A 14,175-nucleotide genomic window follows, 5' to 3' on the forward strand; every position below is an offset into this window, starting at 1 on the left:
CCCCCTCCATCTTCAGCTTTGAAGACCATTCATAAAAAATTGTGGGTAATATAAAGTTCATACTAATTTTCACATTTGGTGTGACCTTTACCTTGACTCAGTTTTCACTGAAATTAAATCAGTGTGAGCTGTAATTGGTATCTACAATCACACAAAATTTGAAAATGATACCTTGAAAACTGTCAACACTAGACTGCTAACAAACAGACACGATTACATATTCTTTTTATTTGGGAGGAAAATAAATAACATGGAATTGCTTTGTTTTTGCCCTGACGATGAACCAAGGATCATCTGGTAAATCTTGTATGCCTTTGGGTGAAACAGCCATAATATGAACAAAGTTTCATATAAACAAATTACCCACTGCTGATGGAAAAGCACAGAGAAAAGAACAAGACGGTACACATGGTCTTCCTGGATCTGGAAAAGGCATTCGATCGGGTCCCCCACGAGCTGATTTGGCGATCACTACAAACTCATGGTGCCCTGGAAGCTTATGTGAAATGGACTCAGCTGCTCTATCGTAATGTCACAAGCACGGTCCGATGTTCAGCGGGAACATCACCAGCCTTCCCAATTACCGTTGGCGTCCACCAGGGCTCGGCCCTCTCGCCCCTGCTGTCCTCTGTGTGGACACCGCGACGGCTGATCTGCAATCACCACATCCATGGAGCCTCCTGCATGCAGATGAAACAGAAAACTGCCTAGCCCTGCAAACCCGAACACAAGCGTGAAAAGATTGGCTCTCCGAAAACGGCATGTGCCTGAACATCAAGAAGACTGAGTACCTTGAATACGGCCCCCAAACCAACAGTACCATCACTATCGATGGCGTGCCGCTGACTGAAGTTGCCCAATTCAAGTACCTCGGGTCCCTTGTCACCTCAGACTGCGAAACTCTACCAGACGCCAGACTCCGTGTCAACACAGCGTGGATGAAGTGGCGTCAGGCCAGTGGAGTCTTATACGACAAGAGAATGCCAATCTATCTTCATTTGAAAGTCTATACGTCGATCGTGCGCCCAGTGGCACTCTACGGGTCAGAGTGCTGGCCAGCGATGACCAAACACGAACAAGCCCTTCACACCATGGAGATGAAGATGCTGAGGTGGCCTCTGGGTCTCACACGACTTGACCGAGCGAGGAATGAAGATGTCAGGAAACGATGGGGAGTGACACCGATCACAGACAAGATGCGAGAGGCGAGGCTCCGATGGTACGGCCATGTTGTCCGTAGCGATAAGAACTCCATCACAAAGACAGCCCAGCAATTAGATCTGGATGGAAAGCGCTGGACGGACCGAATCACAGATGATATGAAGGTTGCGAATGTTACACCAGAAGACGCCCTGGATAGGAAGAAGTGGAGGAAGGCATGCAAAATAGCGAACCCTGCATCGTGGGATGTAAACCACTAGGAAGAAGAAGAAGACCCATACACCTTGAGTTACCTCAGAGTGAAAAGAGTTCAGTTCTATTGCAGATGAAGGAAAACAGTGTCTCACTTATTCTTGTTCTTTCAGCCCTTTTACCATCAAGCAATCTACAAATGTAGGTCAAAATGCTGTTTGAATGAAGTCCCGACTGCACAGGATATATATTTGTGCCTTTATCGATCCTTGTGTTATACAGGCCAGCAGTTCTTTGAAATGCTTGTACTGCACCTGTTAAACATAAGAACAGCAGAGTTCTTAACTGTGTTTGAAGTCTTAATTCAGCCTGGTTACTCATGTAACAAAGTAACCTTGATGACCTCTGTTTGCATATCTTTTAATTTGTTCAGTCAGAGAGTTACATCACAAAGCTTAGCCTCTCGCAGGGTCACTGTGTGTGTCTGTGTGTGTCTGTGTGTGTGTTTGTTGCCAGGGCTCCAGCAGTCTCCTCAAAAAGAGCAGTTGCACATTTTATCCCAGGAGGGGGCAATGCTCCGGCCCCAGAGGGGAGCTAAGGTAGTGCAGGGTCAATGGAGATGTAACACCCCAGCTGCACAATCTGACAGATCTAATGCAGCTATTTGTAATGGGATTCTTCCCCTTCAGCTCCAGCCCTGTTATCAGTGGCCAAGCAAGCTTGCTGCAGCGGGGCTGAGGCCAGCTCATCAGTGCATAGCTCTCCCAGTGTCGTCTGGATGCTAAACAAATGATCACATTAGGCTGAGCGAACTGCAGCTGTGCCGGTGAGGCTTTTTTGTTGTGAGACCAAATCGATTTTTACTTTTTAACATTTTAACGCAGCTGTGAATGACACCACACTGATGTAGTCAGGTAAGGCTAAAGTGGTATACAAAAGGGAGAGGTTTTCCTTTTCAGATTCAAAGCTCATTTCTATAAAGCCGTCATCGGTAGCACAGAGGAGATATCAGCAAACAAGAGAAACTTTGAAGAGAGAAGAAAATAAATCTAGCAAGAGAAGCATTTATCATTAGCAGCTTTAAATCATCCTTAAAGCTGATAAGTCCTCTGACACCCCTGGTATTATAAGCAGCTGCTTTCTTACACCCTAATCTGACAGCTTTAAATAAAACACCTGTCCAGTTATTGTCTGTCCTTTTAGGAGCAACTCTGCTTTTATATATTTTAGATGTGTGTGGATTTTATGGTCCATGGACTAAACAGTAGCTGCAACATTAAACTGGTTTGACGCTGAATCCCCATACAGTCATTTGGCGAAGCTTTAAGCTACCATTATAAACTTGTGTTAACTGTGTGTGTTTGGAAAGCTGTCAATTTGCAACTCGAGCGGCATTATTGTTTATTTAGAGTTGTTTTGAGGGGGTTTTTTTTGGTCACCTGGCAAATTCCACATCCAGCTTTATTCCACCAACCCCTGTGGCTCTCTTTGCTGCTAAATTGTCCACTATATTCACCTGCTAATTGTTAACTTTCCATTTGCTGCTGGGTCGGTTGTGTGCAGTGGGTAGACTCAGAGATTTTTCACGGAAAATGATCTGCCTGCTGTGACTGGAAAAGGGAATGGATGAGAACAATGGGAGTGAAAGAAAACAGGAAAGTCAGCTGTGGCGCTGTACCAGCAACAATTTTCACATTACGCATACTAATTCCTTTATTTAATATAAAAATGGATTAGAGCACCTTTAAGCATATAAACACGAATATACTCTTTCATAGACTTTTTCTTTTAAAGACACCAAAGCTTTGTTTACTTTATCTTCCTTCCCTGCACTGCCTGTACTGACCTACAGAAAGGTCACTCCGCTCACACTGTAGTCATAAACTCATTTTCAAATCAAATTAAAGTTTAAAAGATTAATAGCCCTCGTGCTCTAAAGGACTTTTCCCCCCAAGTTTATAATCAGATAGGAAATTGCTTTATTATATCTGAAATGCCTAGCAAGAATGATGTACATCAACTCTCATTTACATGCCAATTCTGATAATCTGATAGTGTGTAGCTCTTTTTATTTTTTCCCCTGTTAAGTCCGTGCCCACCTTCACAAGGTTTTGGTCATGAAAATTGGCGCTCCCCTAGTAAGCTTCCTGCTCCATCCCATTGCAGCTGGAAAAGCCATTTTTAATCACCCAGATAGTGCTGATAGATTCTTCTGGGCTTTGCACAGATTAAGAGAGCATTACCTAAAAATGAGGGTGAGAAAATCGTCTTTGGTCCTTTAAATACTCACCAGAGAACCGCAATATTACAGCCTTTTATTTTGGTCATTTTCCTTTAGCCTGTGTTTTTCCATGATTCGCTAGGAAACCCCACCCCCACCCCTAATGTACACTGATACCTTTACGTAAACTGATACATGGGAACTGCTTTGGGGAAAGCACTCGGTTGAGGTTTGGTGCCTTGCTCAAAGGAGACAGCAGAGGGTTGCAATAACAAACTGCGCTCTATGAGCATATCAGATACTAGGATACAGTCTTTGATCATCCACCCTGACAAATTCCCTCAGAAGGATTCACTTGTTTTTTGGTCTTTTTTGGGGGGATGTTTCAGTTTGTGTTTGTTAGACGACTGTTGCGTTTAGGAGGAATTTCTGTCACGCACAGATGCTGAAGTTTTTGTCAGACTGTTCCAGGTTTTTCCCGTCAATGTCAGCAGAAATTAAGGCTGCCTGCCTCTGCCCCTTTCTCTCCTGCTCTTATTGACATCTCCTCGCGCTCCCCGCCCCCTCTATAATCATCAGTTGTTTGTCAGCGCTGATGTGTGTATGTCACATAATGACTGTTGCACAGCAGCAGGACAGCTTTTTCTTCCAGCCAGAAAAAAAGCTGCAAACACGAGCCAAAAAGCACAACAAAGAAAGGATGCAAATCTTAACAAAGGGCATTTTTTATGGATTCCTCATTCTGACTCTGGTAATCACTGTCAACAATAGGCTTTTTGTAAATAAAATGCCTGGTGGTAGAGCTTCAGAGAAGGATGTCTATTTTTCCAGAATAGTTAATGATTCATTTGGGTAAACAAGGCTTTAATTGTCTCTCTCTGGTAAGGCCTGTGTACAAGCCCTGACATCTGATGCTAAATTATAGCTGTAAAACTCTGGCCAGTGTTGAGCTGCTTTTTAGAGCCAAGCTGGCATAGACTGTGGGACCTGTTCAATTAAGAAGTGCGCCACAGAGAGGTAAGGCAAAAGGGTCAAATTGATCTTAGGAGAGAAAAACGTGTGGCAAATAATATTGACTTTCATTTTGATTTCTTAGCTGAAATGTGAGGAATAAATGGCAGCATTTACTCAGAAATACTCCGAAAAGAAGAATCAAAGATGTTTTTATTCAAGGAAAACTTGAATAACTTTCATTTGACAGCAGTGACATTTGGATGCAGCTGAATCTAGGTTGGATTGATTTGAGCTACGAGTCTGCAAACACCATCAAATGTAAGAACTGACTCGTTGCAGGGTTTTTGTTTTATATTGCCACACCTATTGGTGTGAGGCTTTTTCAGGAAGGAGCAGAGCAGGATGGTGCTGAACAGGGAGCAGTGTTGGATTGAGGCTCCCTGTCTCGCCTGGTGACGGCTCAGAGACAGTTTGGTGCCACTGCCCCAGCTTGCACACTGTGAAAGAATATCGATACATTATGAATCCTTTAGCTCGTTGTACAAGTTTCATCACCTTCCACCTTTCTCCAACCTGAGTCCAGCGTTCAGTATTGCTGATTCATAGATGCTTTGAAGCAAAAGACTGTGCAGTGAGACTGACAGTACACTGAAAAACAGGCCATGTTGGATTTACTTCATTCAATAGTGGACATTTGTTGCACATAACTTTTTTGCTTTGGCAGAAACTTAAACAACTGAGTTAAATCAACGCAACTTATTCATATTCAATAAACCTGTGCATTTCGTGTTGATAAAACGCGATTGAAACATGTTTAGATGAAGTAAGGTGAGCTTTCGGAATATTTTAATCCTTCGCAATTTTTGTCATTTTATTTCAACACTATTCAATTACATTTACCCCAATACTACTTGGTCACTTAAATACTACATGTTGTCTTCATATTTCATAATGTTTAACAAAGTCTAGAGTCTGGTTAACATAAGAACTGAATGGATCTACAACGACTACCGTCCTCCTATCTTTATACAGATTGCAGGGGGGCTCAGGCATAACCTGGGGGTGATAGAGTAAGAGGCAGGGTACACCCTGGACAGGTCACACTTAAATGGTAAATGGTAAATGGCCTGTATTTATATAGCGCTTTACTAGTCCCTAAGGACCCCAAAGCGCTTTACATATCCAGTCATCCACCCATTCATACACTGGTGATGGCAAGCTACATTGTAGCCACAGCCACCCTGGGGCGCACTGACAGAGGCGAGGCTGCCGGACACTGGCGCCACCGGGCCCTCTGACCACCACCAGTAGGCAAGGGGTGAAGTGTCTTGCCCAAGGACACAACGACCGAGACTGTTCAAGCCGGGGCTCGAACCAGCAACCTTCCGATTACAAGGCGAACGCCCAACTCTTGAGCCACGATCGCCGCACTTAACTTTAAAGCATGAGGCAATTGTGTTAAATACACGCAAGATGCTTACATAAATCCAAGAGATGGTCAATCCCTTTTTTTCAGTGTAACAGCACAAGTGAAGCAGGCTGAGGAGAGGCTGGGCAACACGAATTCTTTAGCTCTGAGCTCAGTCTGCAGTATTTCGATTTAATGCTGCGTTATACTTCTACCACACAGGACTTGAGCCATATTTTACTGTACTATTTTTTGGCGAGTTTGTTTGTTCCTGTAATTACTATCTTCTTTTTTTTGTTTATGATCCTACATAAGAAAGATTGAAAACAATCACGCAAAATTAAAACACGTGTGGTCCCTGCAGTTTTAGCTTGTTACCTTTTGCAAAGAGGTTATACCTTGTTTGGGCTACTTGTCACATTTTAAATGTCCACGAAACGTCTAATTACTAACATTAATGATGGATGATCCATTATTTGGTACTGAATGGAGAAATTTCTACTTGTTGTGATGTGAGTCTAAATGACATCCACCTTATCAGGTGTGCATAATTATTAGGCAACGTCCTTTCCTTTGGCAAAATGGGTCAAAAGAAGGACTTGACAGGCTCAGAAAAGTCAAAAATAGTGAGATATCTTGCAGAGGGATGCAGCAGTCTCAAAATTGCAAAGCTTCTGAAGCGTGATCATTCGAACAATCAAGCGTTTCATTCAAAATAGTCAACAGGGTCGCAAGAAGCGTGTGGAAAAACCAAGGCGCAAAATAACTGCCCATGAACTGAGAAAAGTCAAGCGTGCAGCTGCCAAGATGCCACTTGCCACCAGTTTGGCCATATTTCAGAGCTGCAACATCACTGGAGTGCCCAAAAGCACAAGGTGTGCAATACTCAGAGACATGGCCAAGGTAAGAAAGGCTGAAAGACGACCACCACTGAACAAGACACACAAGCTGAAACGTCAAGACTGGGCCAAGAAATATCTCAAGACTGATTTTTCTAAGGTTTTATGGACTGATGAAATGAGAGTGAGTCTTGATGGGCCAGATGGATGGGCCCGTGGCTGGATTGGTAAAGGGCAGAGAGCTCCAGTCCGACTCAGACGCCAGCAAGGTGGAGGTGGAGTACTGGTTTGGGCTGGTATCATCAAAGATGAGCTTGTGGGGCCTTTTCGGGTTGAGGATGGAGTCAAGCTCAACTCCCAGTCCTACTGCCAGTTTCTGGAAGACACCTTCTTCAAGCAGTGGTACAGGAAGAAGTCTGCATCCTTCAAGAAAAACATGATTTTCATGCAGGACAATGCTCCATCACACGCGTCCAAGTACTCCACAGCGTGGCTGGCAAGAAAGGGTATAAAAGAAGAAAAACTAATGACATGGCCTACCTTGTTCACCTGATCTGAACCCCATTGAGAACCTGTGGTCCATCATCAAATGTGAGATTTACAAGGAGGGAAAACAGTACACCTCTCTGAACAGTGTCTGGGAGGCTGTGGTTGCTGCTGCACGCAATGTGATGGTGAACAGATCAAAACACTGACAGAATCCATGGATGGCAGGCTTTTGAGTGTCCTTGCAAAGAAAGGTGGCTATATTGGTCGCTGATTTGTTTTTGTTTTGTTTTTGAATGTCAGAAATGTATATTTGTGAATGTGGAGATGTTATATTGGTTTCACTGGTAAAAATAAATAATTGAAATGGGTATATATTTGTTTTTTGTTAAGTTGCCTAATAATTATGCACAGTAATAGTCACCTGCACACACAGATATCCCCCTAAAATAGCTAAAACTAAAAACAAACTAAAAACTACTTCCAAAAACATTCAGCTTTGATATTAATGAGTTTTTTGGGTTCATTGAGAACATGGTTGTTGTTCAATAATAAAATTATTCCTCAAAAATACAACTTGCCTAATAATTCTGCACTCCCTGTAGTTGAACCCAGAGCTTCAGCAATAAAATGCAAAGTAAAAGCAAATCAAGCACTCCCTAAATCACTCCCTGACAACGTGTCTGCATGCACCAGTCACAGCTGTTTCCTGAACCTGACGTTTCCTGGATGTAGTCTGAACAAGTAACACTACATTAAAAGACCAAATATCCAAGAGATAATAGACTGTTGAAACAAAAGTTAAATATTTGGCACAGCAGAAGATGAAGAGCATTTTCTACTTTTTCTAGAAGCAGATCATCATCCATTGGAAATACTTTAGTCGTATTAGGATTTAGAGCAAGTGATGTTATCCAAGAACAGAGTCCAAGAGCAAATCATATGTAGAGCTGTGTCTGCACCACAAAGCAGCACAAGTAACCTATTCAATCACCTGAAAACACACCGTTAGCTGCACTATAAAAAAGGCCAAGAAAAACTGTGCAACGGCTGCTATTGTCTTGTGTCAACTCAAACATCTATGAAAGTGAAGCTGTACTTGTGATACATGTTTTGCTAATCTATGTTAATGTATTATTGTAGTCTCTACCTTACAATATAAAGCACCTTGAGGCGACTGTTGTTGTGATTTGGTGCTGTATAAATAAAATTGAATGGAATTAATCTGCACAGAGGAAAGCAACATTTCACATTAATGTTAAACTATTTTAAAAAGCACCACAGTTGCCTGACATTAGTAACGTATCAGCATATGGGGCTATATAGAGTGGGGTATTTATTTAATATTTTGCACGAAGTGAAACATAAGATTTTCATAAGATAAGAAATAAGATAAAAATTTCTAAAACTCACATTAACTAGTGACCTCATTTCTGGCGTGCAGGGTTTTAGGACTTATTCATTACGAGCACAGTTATTAGTCATTACTTTACAGTCTATTCATAAGGACCCAGGGTACTCTAAGAGTTTATAGACTATTTAGAGCATTAATAAAAGCTTTGATTTTTTAAAAATAATTGTTAAAAAGAGTATTATTGTTACTGTTTTGGGGTTGAGCATGCAATCCACATGCTGCAAAGTGAACGCAGAGTCCTGGGCGTGAATCTCAAGGCCATTTGTTGCTTCTCCCAGATTTCAAAAAAATAAACACAATTTCTTGTAAGGAGCAAGAGGTTCACAACAAACTGCAACAGATTTGGGCTTTTTTTGCTCATTTGTCACATTTAAGCCACATAATAACACAAATTGACAACTTGACTCTAGTTAATCACAAACTGATAGCAGACTGACTCCAGGTTATGTAATGTTTTGCCACCTTGATCCACCAAAGTTGTTTTACGACAAAGTGTGTAATAGACACACATGCAGAAGTTGCAGTAGCAGCAGAGGGAGCCATTTTATTTCAAGCCAACATAAAAATAATCACGGGAATAGACATTGTATAAATAGACATTATCAACACATTTACAGGTTAATCGTTTCTGGTGATTAAGGAGCCTGAAATATACTTCATACGTTTTTAGCTCTCTACTGACTTTGTGGCTTCAAATGTATTATAACCCTGCTGGTAGTGCAACTTCTGCATGCAGTAGTGCAACTTCTGCATGCAGTAGTGCAACTTCTGCATGCAGTAATGCAACTTCTGCATGCAGTAATGCAACTTCTGCATGCAGTAATGCAATTTCTGCATGCGTGGACATTTCACGCTTTGCCTCTCCAAAACGTGAAATTTAATAGACACTGTTGTGCCTAGTAAACATTTTGCTGTGATACTAGGTTGCAAGTGGTTGCAGAAGAGGCCCCCCGTCTTCAAAACAACAATTTCAAAGGCAACAAGGCTGCAAGATCATTGCACATAGTTGTAATAATTTTGGTTGTGTCAGTAGTTTTTGTTGCTTTAAGATGAATACTTTATTATTCACTTATCAGCAGTTTAACTATGCACTTATTAACTATTAATCATGGGTTTTTTTTCCTCCTTAACTATGTGGAATGAACTATATTTTGTAAAGGTTGATAAATGTAAAAAAAAAAACAAAAAAAACATACATGTAATCTCTTACTAATGTCATTTTGTTTACTTTAACAGTAATTGCTTGTAACTATAAATTAATTTGTCTTTGAAATTCATTTAGTCACGTTGATAGTCATAGTTTTGTCTTGTGAGCTTTTTTAGGAGCCTTCAGTGGACTAAACTGTCATTAAAGTAGTTTAGACTTGATTCACTTCATCTGGCTAGAGTGAAATACTACATACACAATCATTAAGCATTAATAACAATCTAATAATGTAATGTCTATATAGTTTCCTATTACATTTTTTCTCCGCATGGGTCCAACTGAAAATAATATAAAATGAAAAGAAGTGAAAATTGAAATCTATTACACAGTAGCAGCCATTTCCCTTTTAGCTCTTTTTTTTTTTAGATGAGAACTGCTGCAGTGAATTACAACTCCCAGAAAATGGAAATATGCAGAACAAATAATTGAATCCGAGACTTTGTGGACATAAGTCTGAAAATCTCCCGACTGGATTTTTCATTTTCAGGAATGAAAGGTGGCTGGTGCTTTGCAGTGTAATCGTATATGACCAAAAGGAAACTTGGACCCATGTGGGATTATGTAGCCATTGCGTTGATCTGTTTGTAGTCTGTGTTCACTTCAGCTGGATCATCTTTACGCGCCAAATTCAGGAAACTGTGTTGTACACATGTGTTTCTAAAAATAGCTGCTTCATTTAAACAGGAGTGTGATGGTGGTTGGTTCCACCCTCCCACAGGGTGCTGTCCTTTCAGCGGCTGAATTGTACCATAGCGTCTCATGTAGATTTATTTTGAGATGGACAGCACTTTGCAAAATTCTTGAGCCAGCCCTCACTTCTTTGTGTTTGCTAAGAAACTGAGTTTTTACAATTCCAATGAGCTGGAAATTCAATATTTGGTATGACCGCCTCTATTCTTTAACACATCATGAACTCTCTTATCCAAGCTTGATTTAAGCAGTGTTCAGGAATAAATCTCCAGGCTTCTAGAAGCATCCAAAGCTTTTCTTTGGATGTTGGCTGCCTTTTGTTTGATGATCCCTTGCTCCTTCATTAATGTTGAGCTCCATGCTCTGGGGAGGCCAATCCATGACTGATAGTACCAATTGTACCATATATTTCCAGATGGCATTGCATGGTTGATCAAAATCTGATTGTACTTTTCCACCATTTATAATTCCATCAATTTCGACAAGATCCCCAGCACCACTAAAAAGAGCCCCAAAACATGACAGACCCTCAGCTGTGTTTTACAGATGTAGACACGCACTGTTGTGTGTCTCTCCTGACCTCCTCTGTACATATATTTCCAGTCCAGTTCTTGTATAATTTGGGGCACCTCAGTCTTTTCTCCCTGTTTCCCCTCAAGAATGGCTTCTTGGCAGACACCCTTCCACTGATTTACAAGAAAGTCTTGCTGTTTGGAAGCAAAGTATGAAGAAATTAGAGGTGAATCAAGACTTTTGCACAGTACTTTCTTTTTTGGATAACAAACGTTCACAATGGAGGAGGACACTGCTGATCTGTGGCACCTGTACTGACCCTTCAGGTACACTCCAAACTGACACGTGCACACACACAAACAAAACCATATCCGGTTCCAAGCCCCACTTCACATGAATGGCTGTGTTGTTGTGGTGTTTTTCACCAGTTAACTGCAATTAGACTTTGGATTGTCAACAATTAATCATTTGTTCTTCCCTGGAGTTTTTATCCATTTTCCACTGCTAACAATATGTCCTTCTTAATTACACAGTAATCGGTATAAACAGAGTGTTTATTTTTGTGTAATGAACTGTAACTCGTTAAAAAAAAGGGAGCTGCATCACAGTCACCTTTAATTCAAGGTTGTTCAATGCATCATTTAAACCAACCGAAGGGCAAACTGGGTGAATTTTCAGTCTTTTTTATCAAACGTTTTAGACTGACGTCAAATTTAACAGCTTAAATTCTTTCTATATATGATTTTTTTTTATCCTGTCAGCCTGGGGCTATTTGAACAAATGATTTAAAGTATTAACTGCGAGTATAATTCATTTTTGTACATTCTGATCAGTATACCTCATAGTTTACCCACTTTTTCTTTGTGTTTGGTAATAAGAGTGTGACTGGCTTAGTGTGATGGCTCGTATTCTTATTTCTGCTGCAAAAATAGGCAGAACGGTGTTTGATTTTTGTCACAGCTTTGACGCCCTCCAGCATACACCTGCCTCCCGCCCTCCCACTTCTCATTTTCTGATACCCCAGATAACGTCGTCTGCTGTCTTTGCATATGCTGACAAGAGGAGAGTGTTTCGCCAGGCTGCGGTGGTACACATTACATAACTGACAAAGGCAGGGTTGAGGCTGCCTGTCATGGGCAAATCCTCAGTTGGTTGTTTGAGTGAAAACAGCAGTTAAATACAAAAAGACACAAATAAATCCTTCCTTGGCAGCACTGTTGTTCAATGAGGGAGGCTGATCCTCCATATGCCTTATGTGATGCTGAAGGTGCTGTGGTTGAATTCACAATCACGCTCTCTGGGGCACACACACACACACACACACACACACACACACACACACACACACACACACACACACACACACACACACACACACACTGTAAGAATTCCATAAATCCATACCCTGTGCTTTATTCAGTTGTCACCTGAGTGTTATCATTCGATCTTACTAAAACTGAGATTATTTGATATGTCACGGCGTTATCATTCGAGGGCTTTACGTTACCGATTATTCATCAATCTGTGACAGCGTTTTTAGCGCGTTACTGCCATTAATCATTTAGAAGGAGACGTTGTCAGCTTCTTTTTTTTATTACCAAGGCTGGATGACATCATTTTACTCCACTGACAACAGCTGAGTATTATGTTCTTGAAAACGGTGATGAATGTTTTCCCGACTTCGCAGACAGTAATCACAGATAGATAGATTTACTTTCACTACCTGTGATAATAGTATATCCATTTAGGTCTACAGAAGTTTCTGCTAACCTCATCTGCCACATCTAATACTGAAATTCTGTCCCCGAGTTGGCAAAGTAAAACCGTGTGTCACAGGAGAGTGGACTCGAGGAGCAAAAATGGATCTGGTAACAGATTTCGTGCTGTGCCAAAGGCCCAGAACCCATCAGCGCTGAGTTTGGCGTTAACACATGCAGAGACAAGAAGTAGTACATTTTAGGATATTGCTTTTACTACTCACTTTGGATCCAGCCAGCTTGGTCAGGAATGTATTAGCCGAAATAGCCGGCATTACAGCCGTATTCTGTATAAATATGACCTAAATATCATTCGATTTCCCCACAAATCTTAAAAGTACATAGAAAGTAAAGAGAAGACAGTTATATAAATGAAACAATTTCTTACTTTTAATCACAGATTCATAAGTGACAGAGGTATGCAGATATGTGACTTTAGCACACTGGCTCAGTTTTGCTGCAATAACTGCAAAGAAATGGCTCCAGGTATTTCCACATTTCTTTTGGCCTACGGTCAGGACTTTGGCTTGTTCATTCCTTTCTCAGGATATTGTGTTCGCAGAAAGACTTCCAGGGATTTTTCTTTAGAATTTGCTTGCATAATTCAGAATTTAGCGCTCCATCGATGATAACAAGCCATCCTGGCTCAGACGCAACAAAAACAGGCCCAAACAATGCTGCTAATACCGTCATGTTTCATAGATGAGACAGGGTTGCTATACTGAAGGCCAGTATTTTGTGTAGTATTCAAGTTCAGCATTTTGCTTTCTCCAAACAGCAGACTTCTCCCTTAAACTAAAAAAGTATATTTCAGTCTCATCCTCCCCCAAAACATTGTTACAGTTACCTTTTGAGATATTCATGTGATCTTTAGCAAGCTGCTGATATACAGCAGAGTCCTTTGTTCCAGTGGCCTTCTCCCTGCAGCCCTGCCATTTACACCATTATTGTTGAGCGCTCTCCTGATGGAGAGCAGCCTTTAGTTACTTAAACAGCATGCCTGGTGTCACCCGATTATCGCTTTATCGATTGAAACTGTGTGACTCTTATTTCACCTCCATATTGATCACTGATCCTTGAGGTTCACATGTTGAACCCACATGTTGTGTATTGAAGAAACATTTGGTTTCCTCATGAGCACCGCGATATGATCTCAATCCGTACAGCGCCGTACTGTTTTGCTGGTTCTGGGATAAATAACGCCAACGTCAATAATCTGGTGTCTGCTACTATCACAAGGTCAGTGGATGCAAAGGGGAGCTCAAACATGAAGCTGTGATGTAACAAACCTAAATGATGGTTTCATTCTCACAGTCTGCTTGTAATAAATGTG

At 41.1% G+C, this 14,175-nt stretch overlaps 2 protein-coding genes across 14 annotated transcripts in view; both read left to right on the forward strand.

Moving 5' to 3' along the window:
• Positions 1-14,175, forward strand: part of arvcfb (ARVCF delta catenin family member b) — a 250,929-nt gene that overhangs the window by 80,903 nt on the left and 155,851 nt on the right. The window lies entirely within an intron of this gene.
• LOC121815479 lies at positions 50-5,269 on the forward strand. Its single transcript, XM_042226749.1, has one exon. It carries the CDS (start codon positions 762-764, stop codon positions 1,419-1,421), a length of 660 nt encoding a protein of 219 aa, XP_042082683.1. The 5' UTR covers positions 50-761; the 3' UTR covers positions 1,422-5,269.

The sequence above is a fragment of the Haplochromis burtoni genome, unplaced genomic scaffold (assembly GCF_018398535.1).
Source record: "Haplochromis burtoni strain Fernald_Lab_line unplaced genomic scaffold, NCSU_Asbu1 Contig_226, whole genome shotgun sequence".
In the NCBI taxonomy this organism is placed as follows: Eukaryota; Metazoa; Chordata; class Actinopteri; order Cichliformes; family Cichlidae; genus Haplochromis; species Haplochromis burtoni.